We start from the raw sequence: 15,963 nt of genomic DNA, 5'->3' as shown, positions 1-15,963 counted from the left end.
CAAAGAAAAAGGAAAAATTGTTTACTCTTAGAATAGAATAAAACTGATTCTTTCAATTACCATTGGGTCTGTTGAAAACTTTTATAAATCTGAGATACATTATGGGATCTTAGCTTTCCTGTATCTTAAAGCATTTCACTATTTTATCATTATTCGTCAGTTACTTCCAACTATGCTAGAAGACTAAAATAATATGAAAATATAAAAGAATAAAATAGCCTAGAAGAATGATGCAATAGGAAATAAATCATCACTATTATATCATCCTTCATTCTTCTTATTGCATTGCCCAGTGTCTTGCATCATCTTTCCAGAGGCATAAAGAAGTCTGCAAACACCATCTTTGTAGTTTTTTGTTGTTGTCATTATTTTTTAAGCTTATAAACCTTAACACTATTGCCATTTTGGGCCAAATAATTCTTTGTTTGTAGGGGCTATCCTGTGTATTACAGGATGTTTAGCAGCATCCCTGGCCTCTATCCACTAGATTCCAGTAGCACCACCACCAAAGTTGTGACAGTCAAAAGTGTATCCAAAAAATATCAAAGGTCTCTGGGAGGTAGAGAGGACAGAATCAGCACAGTTGAGAACTACTATTCCAGACTCTAATGGTGATGGTGAAATTGATCATGTAAGTGGAATATAAGATGGAAATATCCTGTGCGAATTTCCTTAAACTCAAGAAACAATGAGTGAACAATACATTTGCAAGGACAAAAAGAAAATATGATATTCACATTCAGTTAGTCATTCAATAGGAATGACTTCATCACACAATATTTTTTGATAAGACTCTGGACCACACCTTATCTTTTGCCGTGTTCTTTCCATCTTTTATGATGTTGTGCACCAAAATTTACTTGATACACTTTCTAAGCTGATAAATGCTGAAGGCAGGTGTTTATACAAAGATAACTGGAAGGCAAAAGGTGATGTAGAAATTTTAAAAATCCTTGGATTGATTATTCTGATTGATATCTATAAGTATAAAAATAGAAATGTTCTGCAATTATGAAGCAAAGGAGATGGCTGTCTTCTCTTCAACCAAATTACGAGCCATCAAAGTTTTCAAAAGCATTGCATTTTGACCGTATAAGTGCAAGAACAAAAACCAGAAGTAAGGATAAGCTAGAACTTATTAGATATGTATTTGAAATCTGGCGTCAGTATTTACAAGGTGGATATGTTTCTGGCTCAGACATGACAGTTGATGAGCAAGCTGTTAGTGGCATTCAAAGGATGTTGTCCATTTTGGATTATAAATTTGGTTTTAGTATGTTTAAATTCTTATTAACATGTCTGCTAAAATTATTTTTTATCATCACTTTATTCTCTAGATTATTTTATGTTAATAATATAAACAAATAAAAATAAGTAAATAACATAAAAGAATTAAGAGTCCATTGGTGGGCCACCCTGGTGGCCTAGTGGTTAAGTTTGGCACAGTCTGCTTTAGCGGCCCAGATTCCATTCCCAGGTGTGGACCTATGCCACTGGTCTGTCAGTGGCCATGCTGTGGTGGCAGCTCACATACAAAAAGAGGAAGATTGGTAGCAGTTGTTAGTTCAGGGCGAATCTTCCTCAGAAAAAAAAGAGTCCATTGGGCCCAGATGATAAATGGTAATGACTACTTTTTCTGGTGAATTGAGGATTAAGTATTTATTATCTCTTACATGAACTATTGCAATAGCCTCCTCACTAACTGGTCTCCCTCCTTCCACAGAGGAGCCAGAATAATCTTTATGAAACGTAAATTAAATCATGGTATTCATCCTTTAAATACTTTTCACTAAAAATAAAATCCAAACCTTTTCCCTTGACCTGCAGATTTGACATGCTCTGAACATGACCTGCTGTCACTCCTCCCTCACCTACTGGCCTCCAGACTCACTGGCTTCCTCCTGCCCCTCCTTCACACCAAACTTGTTTTCTCCTTGGGGCACTCACTCGCACTGTTTCCTCCATCTGCAGCAGTCTTCTCGGAGCTTAGTGTGGATGGTTCTTTCTTGTCATTTGGGTCACAAATTAAATATTACCTTCTCAGAGGCCATTTCTGAACACCCAGTCTAAAGTAGGCACTCAGTCATTCTCTGTCACATCACCCAGTGTATTTATGTCGACTCTCCAATACTTTTCTTATTTGTTCATTTAATTTCCCACTATAATGGAGGCCCTGTTAGTGCAGGGTGTTTTACTGTTTTATGACCCCAACAGTAAGAATAGGACAAGGCACTAAGTACATGTTTTAATAAATATTTGTTGAATGAATATGTGCCAGTAATATTTCTTTATGCTGTTGAATAAATTAACAATGTTTTAATGTATAGAAACCAAGTAGCATGGATGTCTGCTTTTAACCATTAGGAATATGTGTAACCTATTCTAAGAGGTGTGTATTTGTTTTGCATAATACATTAATATGCATTCATAATTATTCATTATGCAGTTAATATATCTATATTTAAAGGGAATAAATACATTACTTGGAATCTTGGGATTATACCAAAAGTGATGATGTTTTCTTTTTAGTTTCCTAACACTCAGGGTACAGTGTTTTAATGGGGGTGTTTCTTTTCCTTTTTCCCCTTAATTTTACTTTTCAAATTTGAAAGCTTTGCAGTGATTATAAGGATGTATGCAGGCAAAGATTATGAAAGAATTTACATTTTTATTTTATTATTTTATTATTTCTCATTCTCTTATTCCAGATACATTAGCAGATTAGTTAATAGGATACTAGGAAGGGGCTCATCAGGAAGAAAAGTAAATTATTTACTACTACCCCTTAGTGTCCCAGTCTGGTCTTATCCCTGACTGACTTTGGCAGTTACTGTTCTGTGGTTGGTGGTTATTGGATTTATCTTAAGTTGGTTCTTCCCTATCCCCAAAAATAAAGTCTTGCCATGAGAATAAGCTGTTTCACAACAGTTAAGCAATGTAAGGTTTACTGACAATTAATTTTCTTTTTTCATAGATCACTCATGAATCCGGGGGGGAAATATGGCAAAGAAAATCATATAAGATATTACTTTATTTTACAGAGTAACAGACTAGCTAGAGACAACGAATTAAGAGAAAATGATAAAGAACAGCTCCGAGCAATTTGTACACGAGATCCTCTATCTGAAATCACTGAGCAAGAGAAAGATTTTCTGTGGAGCCACAGGTAAGTTTTAAGGCGGAGAATCTTTCTTTCTTCTATTACAGAGGAAAGCACTGACTTTGGCTGATCTTGCCATGTTTCTGCTGTACCTTTTAGAGTAAAGAAAGCATAATTTACATGACTTTTTTGTTATAAACATTATCCTTTTCAAAAATGTGAATGTGGATCAATATTTCTAGAAAATCATGCTTCATCGGGACTAACCTTGCTTGTTGAAGGCTTTTTTTAAAATTCTAAATCCCTGATACGACTTTTTTTAAGGATTTGGTTGTTTTTTGTTTGTGTTTTTAAATACAAGATCCAAAAAAAGTACCCAGTAGCTTTAGATCAATTTAGTTGTGGTTTACTTGGTCTAGATATTTCAAGTTTTAGGAGTTCCTTTCATTTGTTTTTCTTACATTTCCTCAAAGTAATAATGTAATACCTTATTTTCACTTATGAAGAAATTATCCTACAACTTGTAAGTGTACACTAGTTTATTTAAATAAAGCAGTTGCAGTACATTTCTGCAGAAAGTTCATTAAAACATAAATTTTATCCAGTAACCACAGTAGAGGTTGTAACTCTTCTCGTGGTTCATGTTGAATAAGTAGGTGAATAATAGGAGCTATATAAAAGAGTATTATAACATAAATTCATAATTTTTCCTAAGTATCTGACCTCCGTTTGGATTTTCCTTTTGTCTTTCATGCCATTTCAACTGTGTCTTAAGTATATATGTACATGTATATACAACTGTAGTGTTAAACACTGATTTCTTTTGATTTTTCAGAAGGCTAGTATGGTAAGAAGTTTTAAAAATATTTGGAACCTCTTAAAGATTGCAGTTGAAAATTTAGACATCTAGGCCTTTTGAATAAACAAGAATGTTTTTTATTTTGTTTTGTCTTTTCCACACAGACACTATTGTGTAACTATCCCTGAAATTCTACCCAAATTGCTTCTGTCCGTTAAATGGAATTCGAGAGATGAAGTAGCTCAGGTAAATGCGTTTGAGATTTCTGAGTAACTGTTGCACAGATTTGGTGTGTCGCTCAAATTGTTTTCTCTCAGAAAGTCTGCATAAGTATAAGAGATGAAATAGTATGTTTTAAACTAATTAATAATGGTAATATAGTAGAGAAAAATATTGTTCACACCACTTCCATTGATAAAATTAATTAGAACTAAAAATATTAAGCACTGAATTCATAAGGGGGAACTTTTATCTAAACTAATTTTAAAATAAGAAATTAAAACAGTGTCTTAGAGGATTCATTCACAACTATCTTTGCTTTTTAAATATGATTTATTATCTTTTTCAAACACAGATGTACTGCTTGGTAAAAGATTGGCCTCCCATCAAACCTGAACAGGCTATGGAGCTTCTGGACTGCAATTACCCAGATCCTATGGTTCGAAGTTTTGCTGTTCGATGCTTGGAAAAATATTTAACAGATGACAAACTTTCTCAGTACCTAATTCAGCTAGTGCAGGTAAAATAATGTAAAGTAAAAAAATGGTGTTTTATTTTAAATCCTTGCAACTTCCAAAGCCTACTGTATTAACTGGTTTTATGCTTTTTGAAAAATCAGTTTTATTACCAGTTGTATCTACTTTCTTTCTAAAAAATTTCTTTAAATCCAGCCATGCAGAAACTGACCCCAGTTGATGTAGAGTTTTTTTTTATGTTTGTTTGTTTTTAATCACATAGGTCCTAAAATATGAACAGTATTTGGATAACCTGCTTGTGAGATTTTTACTCAAGAAAGCATTGACTAATCAAAGGATTGGGCACTTTTTCTTTTGGCATTTAAAGTAAGTCAAATTATTTTCCCATTTAATTATTTAGATATGTATTACTTACTTACTTTACAGATGTATAAATATGTGTTACTTATAAACTGTTGTTTTTGTTTGGAAGTTTTCCATTCTGAAAGTATATTGTACCAGTGATGAGCCTCCCTCAGCTTTTTCTCTTTAACATTAAATAAGCAGTAAAATTCAAAACTGAATTTTGTGCAGGAATGAGAGCTGAAATACTTTTAAAGATTTTGAATCTACTTTAAGCAAAGTAAAATTTGCTAGATCTAGATAAATGTTGCTGTTGGTTTCACTGTATGTGTGGATTAAAATACCCCAAAATAAAGAAAAAAAATCTTGCCTTGGAATTCAGAACAATAATAATAAAATCCCAAGTTTCCTACTAGAAAAAAAGCTAATTAAAAATAAAAAGTATGGGCCGGCCCTGTGGCTTAGCGGTTAAGTGCGTGCGCTCCGCTGCCAGCGGCCCGGGTTCGGATCCTGGGCGCGCACCGACGTACTGCTTCTCCGGCCATGCTGAGGCCGCGTCTCACATACAGCATCTAGAAGGATGTGCAGCTATGACATACAACTATCTACTGGGGCTTTGGGGGAAAAATAAATAAATAAAAATTAAAAAAAATAAAAAATGAAAAGTATTTTGCAGAATATGATCTGTCTAATGCTCAAAGTTAGAGGTCATAAACTATGCATTTTTTCTAAATTTAGAAACAGATCTCTAATATGATTTTTGAAATGTTAAAATAAGTCAAAAATGGAATCTAGAAGCTAGGTTTAAAATAACTTGAATTCAGAGACAGCATAGAAAAGGGACAGGTATGCCAGAAGAGTCAAATAGTACTCACTGAATTCTTTGCTCCCTCCATATTCATTTTATTATTTTTGTGCCTAATTTCCCTTTTTTCATGTACATATATCTTGTGCTGAGATTAGTAAATGAAAAGTAGTTGAAATAAACCTAAAATCTAGTTTATTAAATTTACATTTCCAGGAACTACCTGAAACTCTTGATTGTTTTACTTCTAAATGATAGGTTTTAAATCATTTTATTGTTAGTATGATTATAACATTCATTGGATTTAGAAAATAGGTTTTCTTAAAAAGATTCTGTGTATAACTCATTTAAGGCTATATATTTATTTATGTTTTAATCTTGCACTGTTCTTTTAGATCTGAAATGCACAATAAAACAGTTAGTCAGAGGTTTGGCCTGCTTTTGGAGTCCTATTGTCGTGCATGCGGAATGTATTTAAAGCACCTGAACAGGCAAGTTGAGGCTATGGAAAAGCTCATTAACTTAACTGACATTCTCAAGCAAGAGAAGAAGGATGAAACACAAAAGGTATGTGACTCTTTGGTTTGTTTTTGCGACTCTCTTCATTGCAATGGGGCAGGGTTATTTGAGAGATTATGGGCCTTAGAATCAAGCAGATTAGGATTTGAATCCAAGCTCTCATCCAACTTCTAAGCTGGAGTTTTCATATCACAGGTTGGCTATGATGCAATGGATGAATTAGAAACATGAAATTCATTACTGAGATCACTATTGGCTTAAATAGGATTCTGATAGGAAACAAAAATTGCAGTTGTAGGAACAAAGGCAGTTACTTTGAGTGGTTTCATGTTTTATCATAACAATGATAAAGTGTAGGAAGTAGTGTGCTAATATTAAGGTTGATAGTGATAGAAAAAGAAATGCCTTTACATGAGCAAGAGCTGCCCTAGTCAGTGATGACTAGATTTTCTAGCTGCTCACTTATACATAGTAAGAAAAAAAAACACAAAACTTTGTTATTCAAATTCCAACATGAAAATTAATTTATTATGAATTCCTAGTGGCTAACCTTTTTTTTTTTCCTGACTCACATTTTATATTTTCGATAGATGGAGGTTTCCTAGAATAAAATGGCAGTTATTGCCTGATAGCTCAGCAGTCTGGGCTCTGGTTTGAATTGATTTAAAAAGGATGTTTCTTTACTATATACTAGAACCTGAGTTTAGTCTGAGACTTAGTGTAACAAATGTCCTTACAAGTCCTTTTCCCAACAATTTCTTTTAGCCTCACTAGACCTTGAAAAAGGTAAAATCCCAGCAGAGAAAGAGTAAATGTGTTTTCTGAAAAGCTGAAAGGTAAAGTTATTAAGCTAAGCTAACATGATGTCTCCACAGTTTTTCCTCTACAACAAAGGTCAGCAAACTTTTTCTTAAAATGCCAGATAGTAAATATTTTAGACTTTGCAGGTTTTGTGATCTCTGTTGTAACTACTCAACTCTGCTATTCTAGTGTGAAAGCAACCAATATCTAAAGGAATGGGCATGCCTGCATTCCAGCACAATTTGATTTACAAAAACTGGCAGCTGACCTACAGGCCATAGTTGGCTGAGCCTTGCTCTAGAGCCAAAACATTGCCTCCCTCTGTCAGCATGCGGAGTTCTCACAGGAAGGTGCACAGTGCTGTCACTCTTGCCTCTCTGCCTGAGTTGTGCTGCTCTGTGTTACAGAAACCCTTCTAATTAGAATACAGCCAATCCAAGATATGGATTCCAAGACTACAAAACACTAAGTTCCCAGTGTGTAAAAGAGATTACCAGTTAGTTTTACCTTTTATGAAATCAATTTCAACCATGATTATGCTTATTTATCAGGTACAGATGAAGTTTTTAGTTGAGCAAATGCGGCGACCAGATTTCATGGATGCTCTACAGGGCTTTCTATCTCCTCTAAACCCTGCTCATCAACTAGGAAATCTCAGGTAAGGTACTTTATTATTGGAAGTTTTATTGATATATTTAAACAAGATTCTTTCTGGAGAAAATCTTGAGAAAAGTCAAAATGTCTGTTATAATTAGAATGTTAAGTTATATATGCTTCCCTCTCCCATTCTCCTACCCTGCAAAATAAGAGTAGTAAAATTTTAAGTTCAGAACTGTATTTATTCAGAATGAGTTTTTACTACTTTAATAATAGTTTCTATGGCCAGAACTTTTGGAATCACAGGATAAGAAATGGAATGTAATATCTATAAAACTAATGATTTGTCCCTATATTTGTTGAAAAATCATATGCTATTATATAAGAAATTTTTAAGCTTAATATTTATTTTCTCTTTATACTCCCCTAGAAATGAATTCATAAATAAAATTGAGGAGAAAGTTTAAAATTTTTATAACACTTCAAAAAGCTATACTGTATATGTATATATAAAATAAATTTGAGGGCAAAAAGAATAACAAAGCTAAGGTACCTAGTAAAGTTTTTAACTATTTTAAAGGCTTGAAGAGTGTCGAATTATGTCCTCTGCAAAAAGGCCACTGTGGTTGAATTGGGAGAACCCAGACATCATGTCAGAGTTACTCTTTCAGAACAATGAGATCATCTTTAAAAATGGGGATGGTAAGAAAGAGTATTAATGAACTTATGATGCATGAATTTAGCTATCTTTTTAAACACAGGATATTTATGAACCATGAAGACTGTTGGAAGCCATTTAAGGAATACACATGCAGTAAAATATACAATATTAAGCAGATGTCTTAACCTTTAGAATATGTATGTATAATTAATGAAAAGAAAAGAAGTACTAGGTTTAGAATCAGAAGATCTGAAATCAGTTTCTAACTCTTATTTGCTTAGCTGTGTGAGTATCCATTTATTCCATGAATATTTGATGTGCTAGGCCCTGGGGTTGTAAGAATACACAAAAACAGAATCCCTGCCCTCTTGGAGCTTACAGTCTAACAGGGAAAAGGGAGACATTAAACAAATAATTACAAAAATAAAATTACAACCGTGGTACAAAGGAAAAGTGTAGTCTGCTAAGGAATCATATAAAAGAAGGTCCTAATTTACTTGGAGAACAGGCTATGGGGGGATACACTTTATATACTAAAAAATGTATCATTGATGGGTTTCCATGGGGAAATGACATCTTAGCACTAAATTCTGTTAATCCCAATATTTTAATATAAACGTTCAAATTTAAGGATTCAGAAAAATAGGTACTCTAAATATTTTAATATAAAATTTTTATGAAATAACATGCTACCTTATCCTACATTGTTCTACAGATGTGTTTATGCAGATACTTTAGAAATGGGTTAAAGAATCAGAATATTGCTTCCTTACAGATTATTTGGAAGAGTAAATATAGCTCTATTTATTTTCTGTGTGAAAACAATGTGATGACATGGTACCCAAATTTGCATTTGTGGCATTAAGTGGTGGTATGTATTATTTGAATTTCAGATTTACGGCAAGATATGCTAACACTTCAGATTATTCGCATTATGGAAAACATCTGGCAAAATCAAGGTCTTGATCTTCGGTAGGTAACCAATAAAGCAACCTGTATGTTGCAAGTTATTCTGAAAACAAACTATTAGTAAATATTAATTATAGAAACATATATCTATAAAGAATGTATGGAATAGTAATTAACACTAGTTGATTACACTGTAATACTTTCATTTGTCCTCCTCTTCCTTGGCTTAGAATAGCTAATAAGATTCGGCTAGGTAAGAAGAACTATCTCTGATAAACTGGTAAAGACTCTGCTCCTGCCTCCAGAGTGTCACTATTTAGGAACAAGACATAGGAGACACAAAAGGCCCCTGTGTTCATTCAGAAGTTAAGAGTTTAAAAAGAAAGTTTCTTTCATAATATAAATTTTCTAATTCTAAGACTTTATAAATCCTCTAATCTTGAATCAATTTTGCAGCAAAATTTATGACAGCAACTAATCTTAAATAAGGTTTTTGCCATTCTTTTGGTTTCTGCCCAACCTTCCACAATTATCAGTATTATCTCCAAGGTTCCTCTTATGATTCATCTTCTTCTAGTCATTTTTGTTTCTAATAGTTTTTCCTTCTCTTACTCGTCTCCTTGCAAATCCGGATTCATTCAAAGGTAATTTTGTCTGTAAGTGAGCATAGGAGCCAACTCTAGCTGCAACAGCAGAGTGGATGAGGGTCTTATTTGTATGGCTTTTCAAGATTAAGAGCAGCTAGTATATGAAAATGTATCGGTGACAAATGTTGTAGACCCTTCTGTTGCAAAGAAGAAAAACGAACATCTCAAATAACTACTAAGGCATAAAATTAAGTCATCAACTTCAAATTCTTCACACCTGATTCTTTGCTTAATTCCTGCTGCTTTCCAAAAACAATTAATGTTATGCAAATCAAGTTTCCCTTTTTGGTATCACTCCCTGTGTCGTGAGAGATCACGTGCCACTACTACTACCACCCCTAGGGGAGTAGAGTACAAAAGAGAATGCAGAACCAGGCATAGGAGAGAAAAGGATTTAACTATATAACTCTGGTAATTACAATATTTAATTATAAATTAGTGGCTGTGCGAAAAAGCATCTAAAATTAAGCTAAGTCATTGGAAAGTAAGTTGGATCTTTGGAAAGTTCTTAAGTCTTATAATATTTTCTAAATATTTTTCTTTTAACTTAAGTAAATTTAAGTAAAAATTTTTATTTAAAGTCTAATTTTAAATAAAAAGTTAAGTAAAATGATAGCATTTTTATTTATACTTGGCAAAACTTAGATTCAGGTTTATTATAACTCTGCTTGTTTTTTTTTTTTAATAACAAGCCTTATTAGGACTGTGTGACTCTTTAAACTATGAGCATGTTCAACAGTAGTAAAATTATAATGTAAAATGAGAGAATGGGCAGGAGTATAACCTTAAGAAATTCCTGTATTTACCAGGGCAGGTAGAAGAAAAGATTCCATAAGAGAAATGGTTGAAAGCGTAGGAGGCACAGAGCAAATGATTCATAGAACCCAAAAGGGAAGAGAGATTCACAATTTATAGTGTCAGATGCTTCAGGGGGGTTAAGGGTATAAGGACTATGGAAAAGCCCTTGGATTTGATGGTTCATGATTAGCTTTAAGAAGAGTTGAGTCAGTAGAGTGGTAGGCGTAGAAATTAGGCTACAAGGAATTAAGTGAGAAAATGAAAATAAGTGTAGACTATTACTCTTTTAGGAATTTCAGAAGTAAAGGAAAAGTGGAAAGAATGGACAGTAGCTTATGAGAACAACAGAGCATGAAAAACCATCCTTTAGTACTTATGTGCCAGTTGGGGTGGTAGGTTCTTTTTTTCATTCTCTCTGAATCCTCACATCTCCACCCTTGACTACATGTCCTCCTTAATATTCTGTGATGAATGGGAAGTACCCATAAAGCGCTTCTGCTGCATATCAAAGTCTGGTTGTGTCAAGGAAAAACGTTTGTGGGTTATTTGAGTTGCGAGGTGAACTACCTGCTTTTTTCAGCGAACATCTTTTTTACTTAATAAATAATAGACAAGCTATGGTTAACCAGACATGGCTGTTTGGCAGCCATTTTCTTGAAAATGAACAATATGAGCCTCTCTGCTCAAGGAGAATAACTGACAGTATTTGTTGTCAATGATAAAATTTGAGCTTTCAAGCAAAAATTAGAATTTTGAAAAACTAGTATCCACTGCTGTGAGCATAATAGCTTCTCCCAAAGTAAAGACTTTTCTGATGAGATCAGTGGTATTGTTAACAATTGTGATTCTTTAGTTGGTATAATGAAAAATATCAACATTTGAAAGATCACCATAACTCAGTGAAATAATACCTTCCAAATGACCAATACAGGATATTATAGTCATATATGGGTAAAATTCTATTCAGAGGCAAGATAGACAAATGCATTTTAATGTAACAGAGGATGAAAAGTTTATTTATATGGTTTCAGATTCTATATTGCAACTTGAGAAATTCTCTCTTGTCAAATTTTGGAATAGTGTCCAAGGCAAATATCTACAGTTAACTGAGAAAGTGATTACAGCACTCCTCCTCTTTCCCTACATGTCTGTGTAAGGCCAGATTGTCTTCATACGCTTCAGTTAAAACATTGCCTTAGATTGAATACAGAAACATATATGAGAATCCTGCTCAGTATTATTAAGCCAGACATCTCACTAAGTTTTTCTTTTAAATATAGGGTTTTTTGTTTCATAAATGATGTTATTTATATTACCATATAATAGTTTATTATCTTTAAATGAATTAATAAACGCTTTAATTTTTTACTTTCTCCCTTTTAATTTCTCATATCAATAGATATAAACCACATAAAAATAAAAGCTCTTTGGTGTCCTCGATAATTTTAAGACTATAAAGGTGTCCTGAGACCATAAATTTGAGAACCGCTGCCCTAAAGTATTATTTAAGTGTCAGTTAAACATCTTTAAATTCGCCCATATTTTTAAAGTCCTAAGTGTTTATAAAATTTTAATTGCCACAATAAATTTCTTAATGCTTTTCTAAATACAATTAAATAGTTTAGGTTGAAGGTTGAAATTAGTTGAAGGTTATAATAAATGATGGCAGATAATTTTGAGGATTTTTCTAGGAATATTTGTCATACTATAATAAAAGAAAATTAAAATTAGGTTAAGGGAGTAAAGGTCATGCATGACAAATTTGCAAATACAATATTCCTGTGTTAGCCTGTTAAAATATTTGCTATTTCAAAGTTCCATCATTTAGGGCCAGCCCCGTGGCTTCGCGGTTAAGTGCGCATGCTCCGCTACTGGCGGCCCGGGGTTCAGAACCCCGGGCGCGCACTGACGCGCTGCTTCTCTGGCCATGCTGAGGCCGCGTCCCACATACAGCAACTTGAAGGATGTGCAACTATGACATACAGCTATCTTCTGGGGCTTTGGGGAAAAAAAAGGAGGGGGACTGGCAATAGATGTTAGCTCAGAGCTGGTCTTCCTCAGCAAAGAAGAAAAAAAGAAAAAAAGAGGATTAGCATGGATGTTAGCTCAGGGCTGATCTTCCTCACAAAGTCCCATCATTTAATTGCAAATGTCTTGATCCTTTTTCAGAATGTTACCGTATGGTTGTCTGTCAATTGGTGACTGCGTGGGACTTATTGAGGTGGTGAGAAATTCTCACACTATTATGCAAATTCAGTGCAAAGGTGGCTTGAAAGGTGCACTTCAGTTCAACAGCCACACGCTACATCAGTGGCTCAAAGACAAGAACAAAGGAGAAATGTGAGTTTTCTTCCTCTGTTAATCTAAGTTTTTGTTAGACAAGTCTTTTAATGGTTGTGTGTATTTCTCTGAGTTAGACCAGAGAAAACAATTGTACTTACTTTGGAAAGAAATGTACTCAACCTTTGAAATATTTGAGATTATTGTGTTTAAATGATCAGAATTGCTTATAATTTGGTGAAATCATAGACATTCAACGTATTAAAATGTGTTTTTATTATTGCTTATTCTTTTTTAAAAAATTAACATTGCGCATTCAAAATTTTACTTGAGAAAAAAATTTATTTTAATGACATGATAAGTATTTTTTCACTATAATAAGAATTATGCTTTGGTCAAAGAATAACTAGAAATTTCCTTGGAAACCCTTGAAAAGTTCAGAATCTCAAAATTCCTCAGATCTTTGGACATAATTACTTCCTTCCCTTAATGTCAGTGATTGTTTTCATTGTTTTAATACAGACTTTGACCATCTTTTCCCAGTTTGGACTGGATCACTCTTTATTTCCACACTACTGATAAGGTGTTTATTTCTTCTTTGTAGATATGATGCAGCCATTGATCTGTTTACACGTTCTTGTGCTGGGTATTGTGTTGCTACCTTCATCTTGGGAATTGGAGATCGTCACAATAGTAACATCATGGTTAAAGATGATGGACAAGTAATAGCTTTCTCTTTTTAAAATGTTTTGGCATTCTTCAATGTATTAATTCAGGATATTGCATTTCTGCATTTGTCAAACTATAATATAATTTCTTATTTTTGAAAGCTGTTTCATATAGACTTTGGACACTTTTTGGATCACAAGAAGAAAAAATTTGGTTATAAACGAGAGCGTGTACCATTTGTTTTGACACAAGATTTCTTAATAGTGATTAGTAAAGGAGCCCAAGAATGCACAAAGACAAGAGAATTTGAGAGGTAAGCTCAAGAAATCAAAAGTACATAATAAAGAATTCTTGCTACTCTATCAAAAACAATTGATATTTTTCAAGCAATTTAAAATAATACATGAGGGCCAGCCCCATGGCTTAGCGGTTAAGTGCGTGCGCTCCACTACTGGCGGCCCGGGTTCGGATCCCGGGCGCGCACCGACGCACCGCTTCTCTGGCCATGCTGAGGCCGCATCCCACATACAGCAACTAGAAGGATGTGCAACTATGACATAGAACTATCTGCTGGGGCTTTGGGGGAAAAAAAAACGAGGAGGATTGGCAATAGATGTTAGCTCAGAGCCAGTCTTCCTCAGCAAAAAAAAGAGGAGGATTAGCATGGATCTTAGCTCAGGGCTGATCTTCCTCACAAAAAATTAATTAATTAATTAATTAAAATAATACATGTTATATTAACATTATAGCATAAACTGAATATTTTAATATATTTGTTTTTATTTATTTATTGTATAATGCTGTGAAGAAAATGGAAAGAAAAACCAATTTAATTTATTTAGTCAATTAAGTCCTAAAAAGAAAGTGATCCTTAAACTTCATAATACATTAAAAGTTTTTATTTAGTGCAGTTTAAATAGTTGGACTCCACCTTCTCTCTATTGACAAATAATGTATAGTGCTTAAGAGAACATTTTTTAATTTGAGGAATTCAGTCAACTATAATTACCGTGTTTATTCACAATTTTTCTTGCCACCTTATGGTATATCATTAGTCTATCTTAAACCTTAAAGTACTTTTAAAAACCTTTTATAAAATTCCATTTTATCTGTAACTCAATCCTGGCCCTGCCTAAATCCTAATGGCTTTAGTGTGGACCAATTCATACATTTAATAAATCCTTATTAAATTCCTAATGTACCAGGCATTAATCTAGGTGCTGGTGATAAGGCAGTAAACAAAGTCCTTATGGACTCACAGAGTTTACATTCTAGTGTGGGGTAAAGGGAATAGAAAGTGTTGGTAAGGGAAGTGGGGAGAGGAATGCTATTTTTTATAGGTTTGTCCAAGAAGGCCTCTCTCATGATGTGCGATTTGAGCAGAGACCTGAAGGTGTTAATGCCATTTGCTCCATACTGACCAAGCTATTCTCATTACTTATAGGTTTCAGGAGATGTGTTACAAGGCTTATCTAGCTATTCGGCAACATGCCAATCTCTTCATAAATCTTTTCTCAATGATGCTTGGCTCTGGAATGCCAGAACTACAATCTTTTGATGATATTGCATACATTCGAAAGACCCTAGCTTTAGATAAAACTGAGCAAGAGGCCTTGGAATATTTCATGAAACAGATGAATGATGCACACCATGGTGGATGGACAACAAAAATGGATTGGATCTTCCACACAATTAAGCAGCATGCTTTGAACTGAAATGATAACTAAGAAACTGAAAGCTCAATATCTGGATTCTATACTGCACTGTTAATAACTGTCAACAGGCAAAGACTGATTGCATAGGAATTGCACAATCCATGAACAGCATTAGAATTTACAGCAAGAACAGAAATAAAATACTATATAATTTAAATAATGTAAACGCAAACAGGGTTTGATAGCACTAAACTAGTTCATTTCAAAATTAAGCTTTAGAATAATGCGCAATTTCATGTTATGCCTTAAGTCCAAAAAGGTAAACTTTGAAGATTGTTTGTATCTTTTTTTAAAAAATGAAACAAAAAAACCCCAAAATATATAGAAATGATGGAGAAGGAAAAAGAATGATGTTCTTTTTTTGTCTTGCAAATGTTCTATGTTTTAAAATGTGGACACAACAAAGTCTATTATTGCATTAGGTCCAAGTAAACTGGAGTTTAATGTTAAATTACATTAAGATTGGAAAATAATGAAAATTTCTTATTTTTCCATTGCTGTTCAATTTATAGTTTGAAGTGGGTTTTTTGACTCCTTGTTTAATGAAGAAACATGCTTGGGGTGGAAGGGACTCTTGAGATTTCACCAGAGACTTTTCCTTTTTAATAAATCAAACCTTTTGACAA

General features: G+C 33.7%; 1 protein-coding gene across 2 annotated transcripts in view; it reads left to right on the top strand.

Annotated features, from left to right (window-relative positions):
* Positions 1-15,963, top strand: part of PIK3CA (phosphatidylinositol-4,5-bisphosphate 3-kinase catalytic subunit alpha) — a 72,029-nt gene extending 56,066 nt beyond the window's left edge. For both annotated transcript variants that reach the window (XM_058556308.1, XM_058556307.1), the window contains 12 exons: positions 3,042-3,166; positions 4,064-4,145; positions 4,474-4,638; positions 4,857-4,960; positions 6,137-6,308; positions 7,613-7,719; positions 8,239-8,360; positions 9,213-9,291; positions 12,843-13,013; positions 13,558-13,675; positions 13,784-13,935; positions 15,067-15,963. In XM_058556308.1, coding sequence (XP_058412291.1) covers positions 3,042-3,166; positions 4,064-4,145; positions 4,474-4,638; positions 4,857-4,960; positions 6,137-6,308; positions 7,613-7,719; positions 8,239-8,360; positions 9,213-9,291; positions 12,843-13,013; positions 13,558-13,675; positions 13,784-13,935; positions 15,067-15,337 — 1,668 coding nt within the window. In that variant the 3' untranslated portion in view covers positions 15,338-15,963. The remainder of the gene's footprint in view (positions 1-3,041; positions 3,167-4,063; positions 4,146-4,473; positions 4,639-4,856; positions 4,961-6,136; positions 6,309-7,612; positions 7,720-8,238; positions 8,361-9,212; positions 9,292-12,842; positions 13,014-13,557; positions 13,676-13,783; positions 13,936-15,066) is intronic.

The sequence above is a fragment of the Diceros bicornis genome, chromosome 15, assembly GCF_020826845.1.
Source record: "Diceros bicornis minor isolate mBicDic1 chromosome 15, mDicBic1.mat.cur, whole genome shotgun sequence".
Taxonomy (NCBI): domain Eukaryota; kingdom Metazoa; phylum Chordata; class Mammalia; order Perissodactyla; family Rhinocerotidae; genus Diceros; species Diceros bicornis.
Note: the sequence above shows the minus strand (reverse complement) of the source record. Positions and strands in the feature narration are given on the sequence as shown.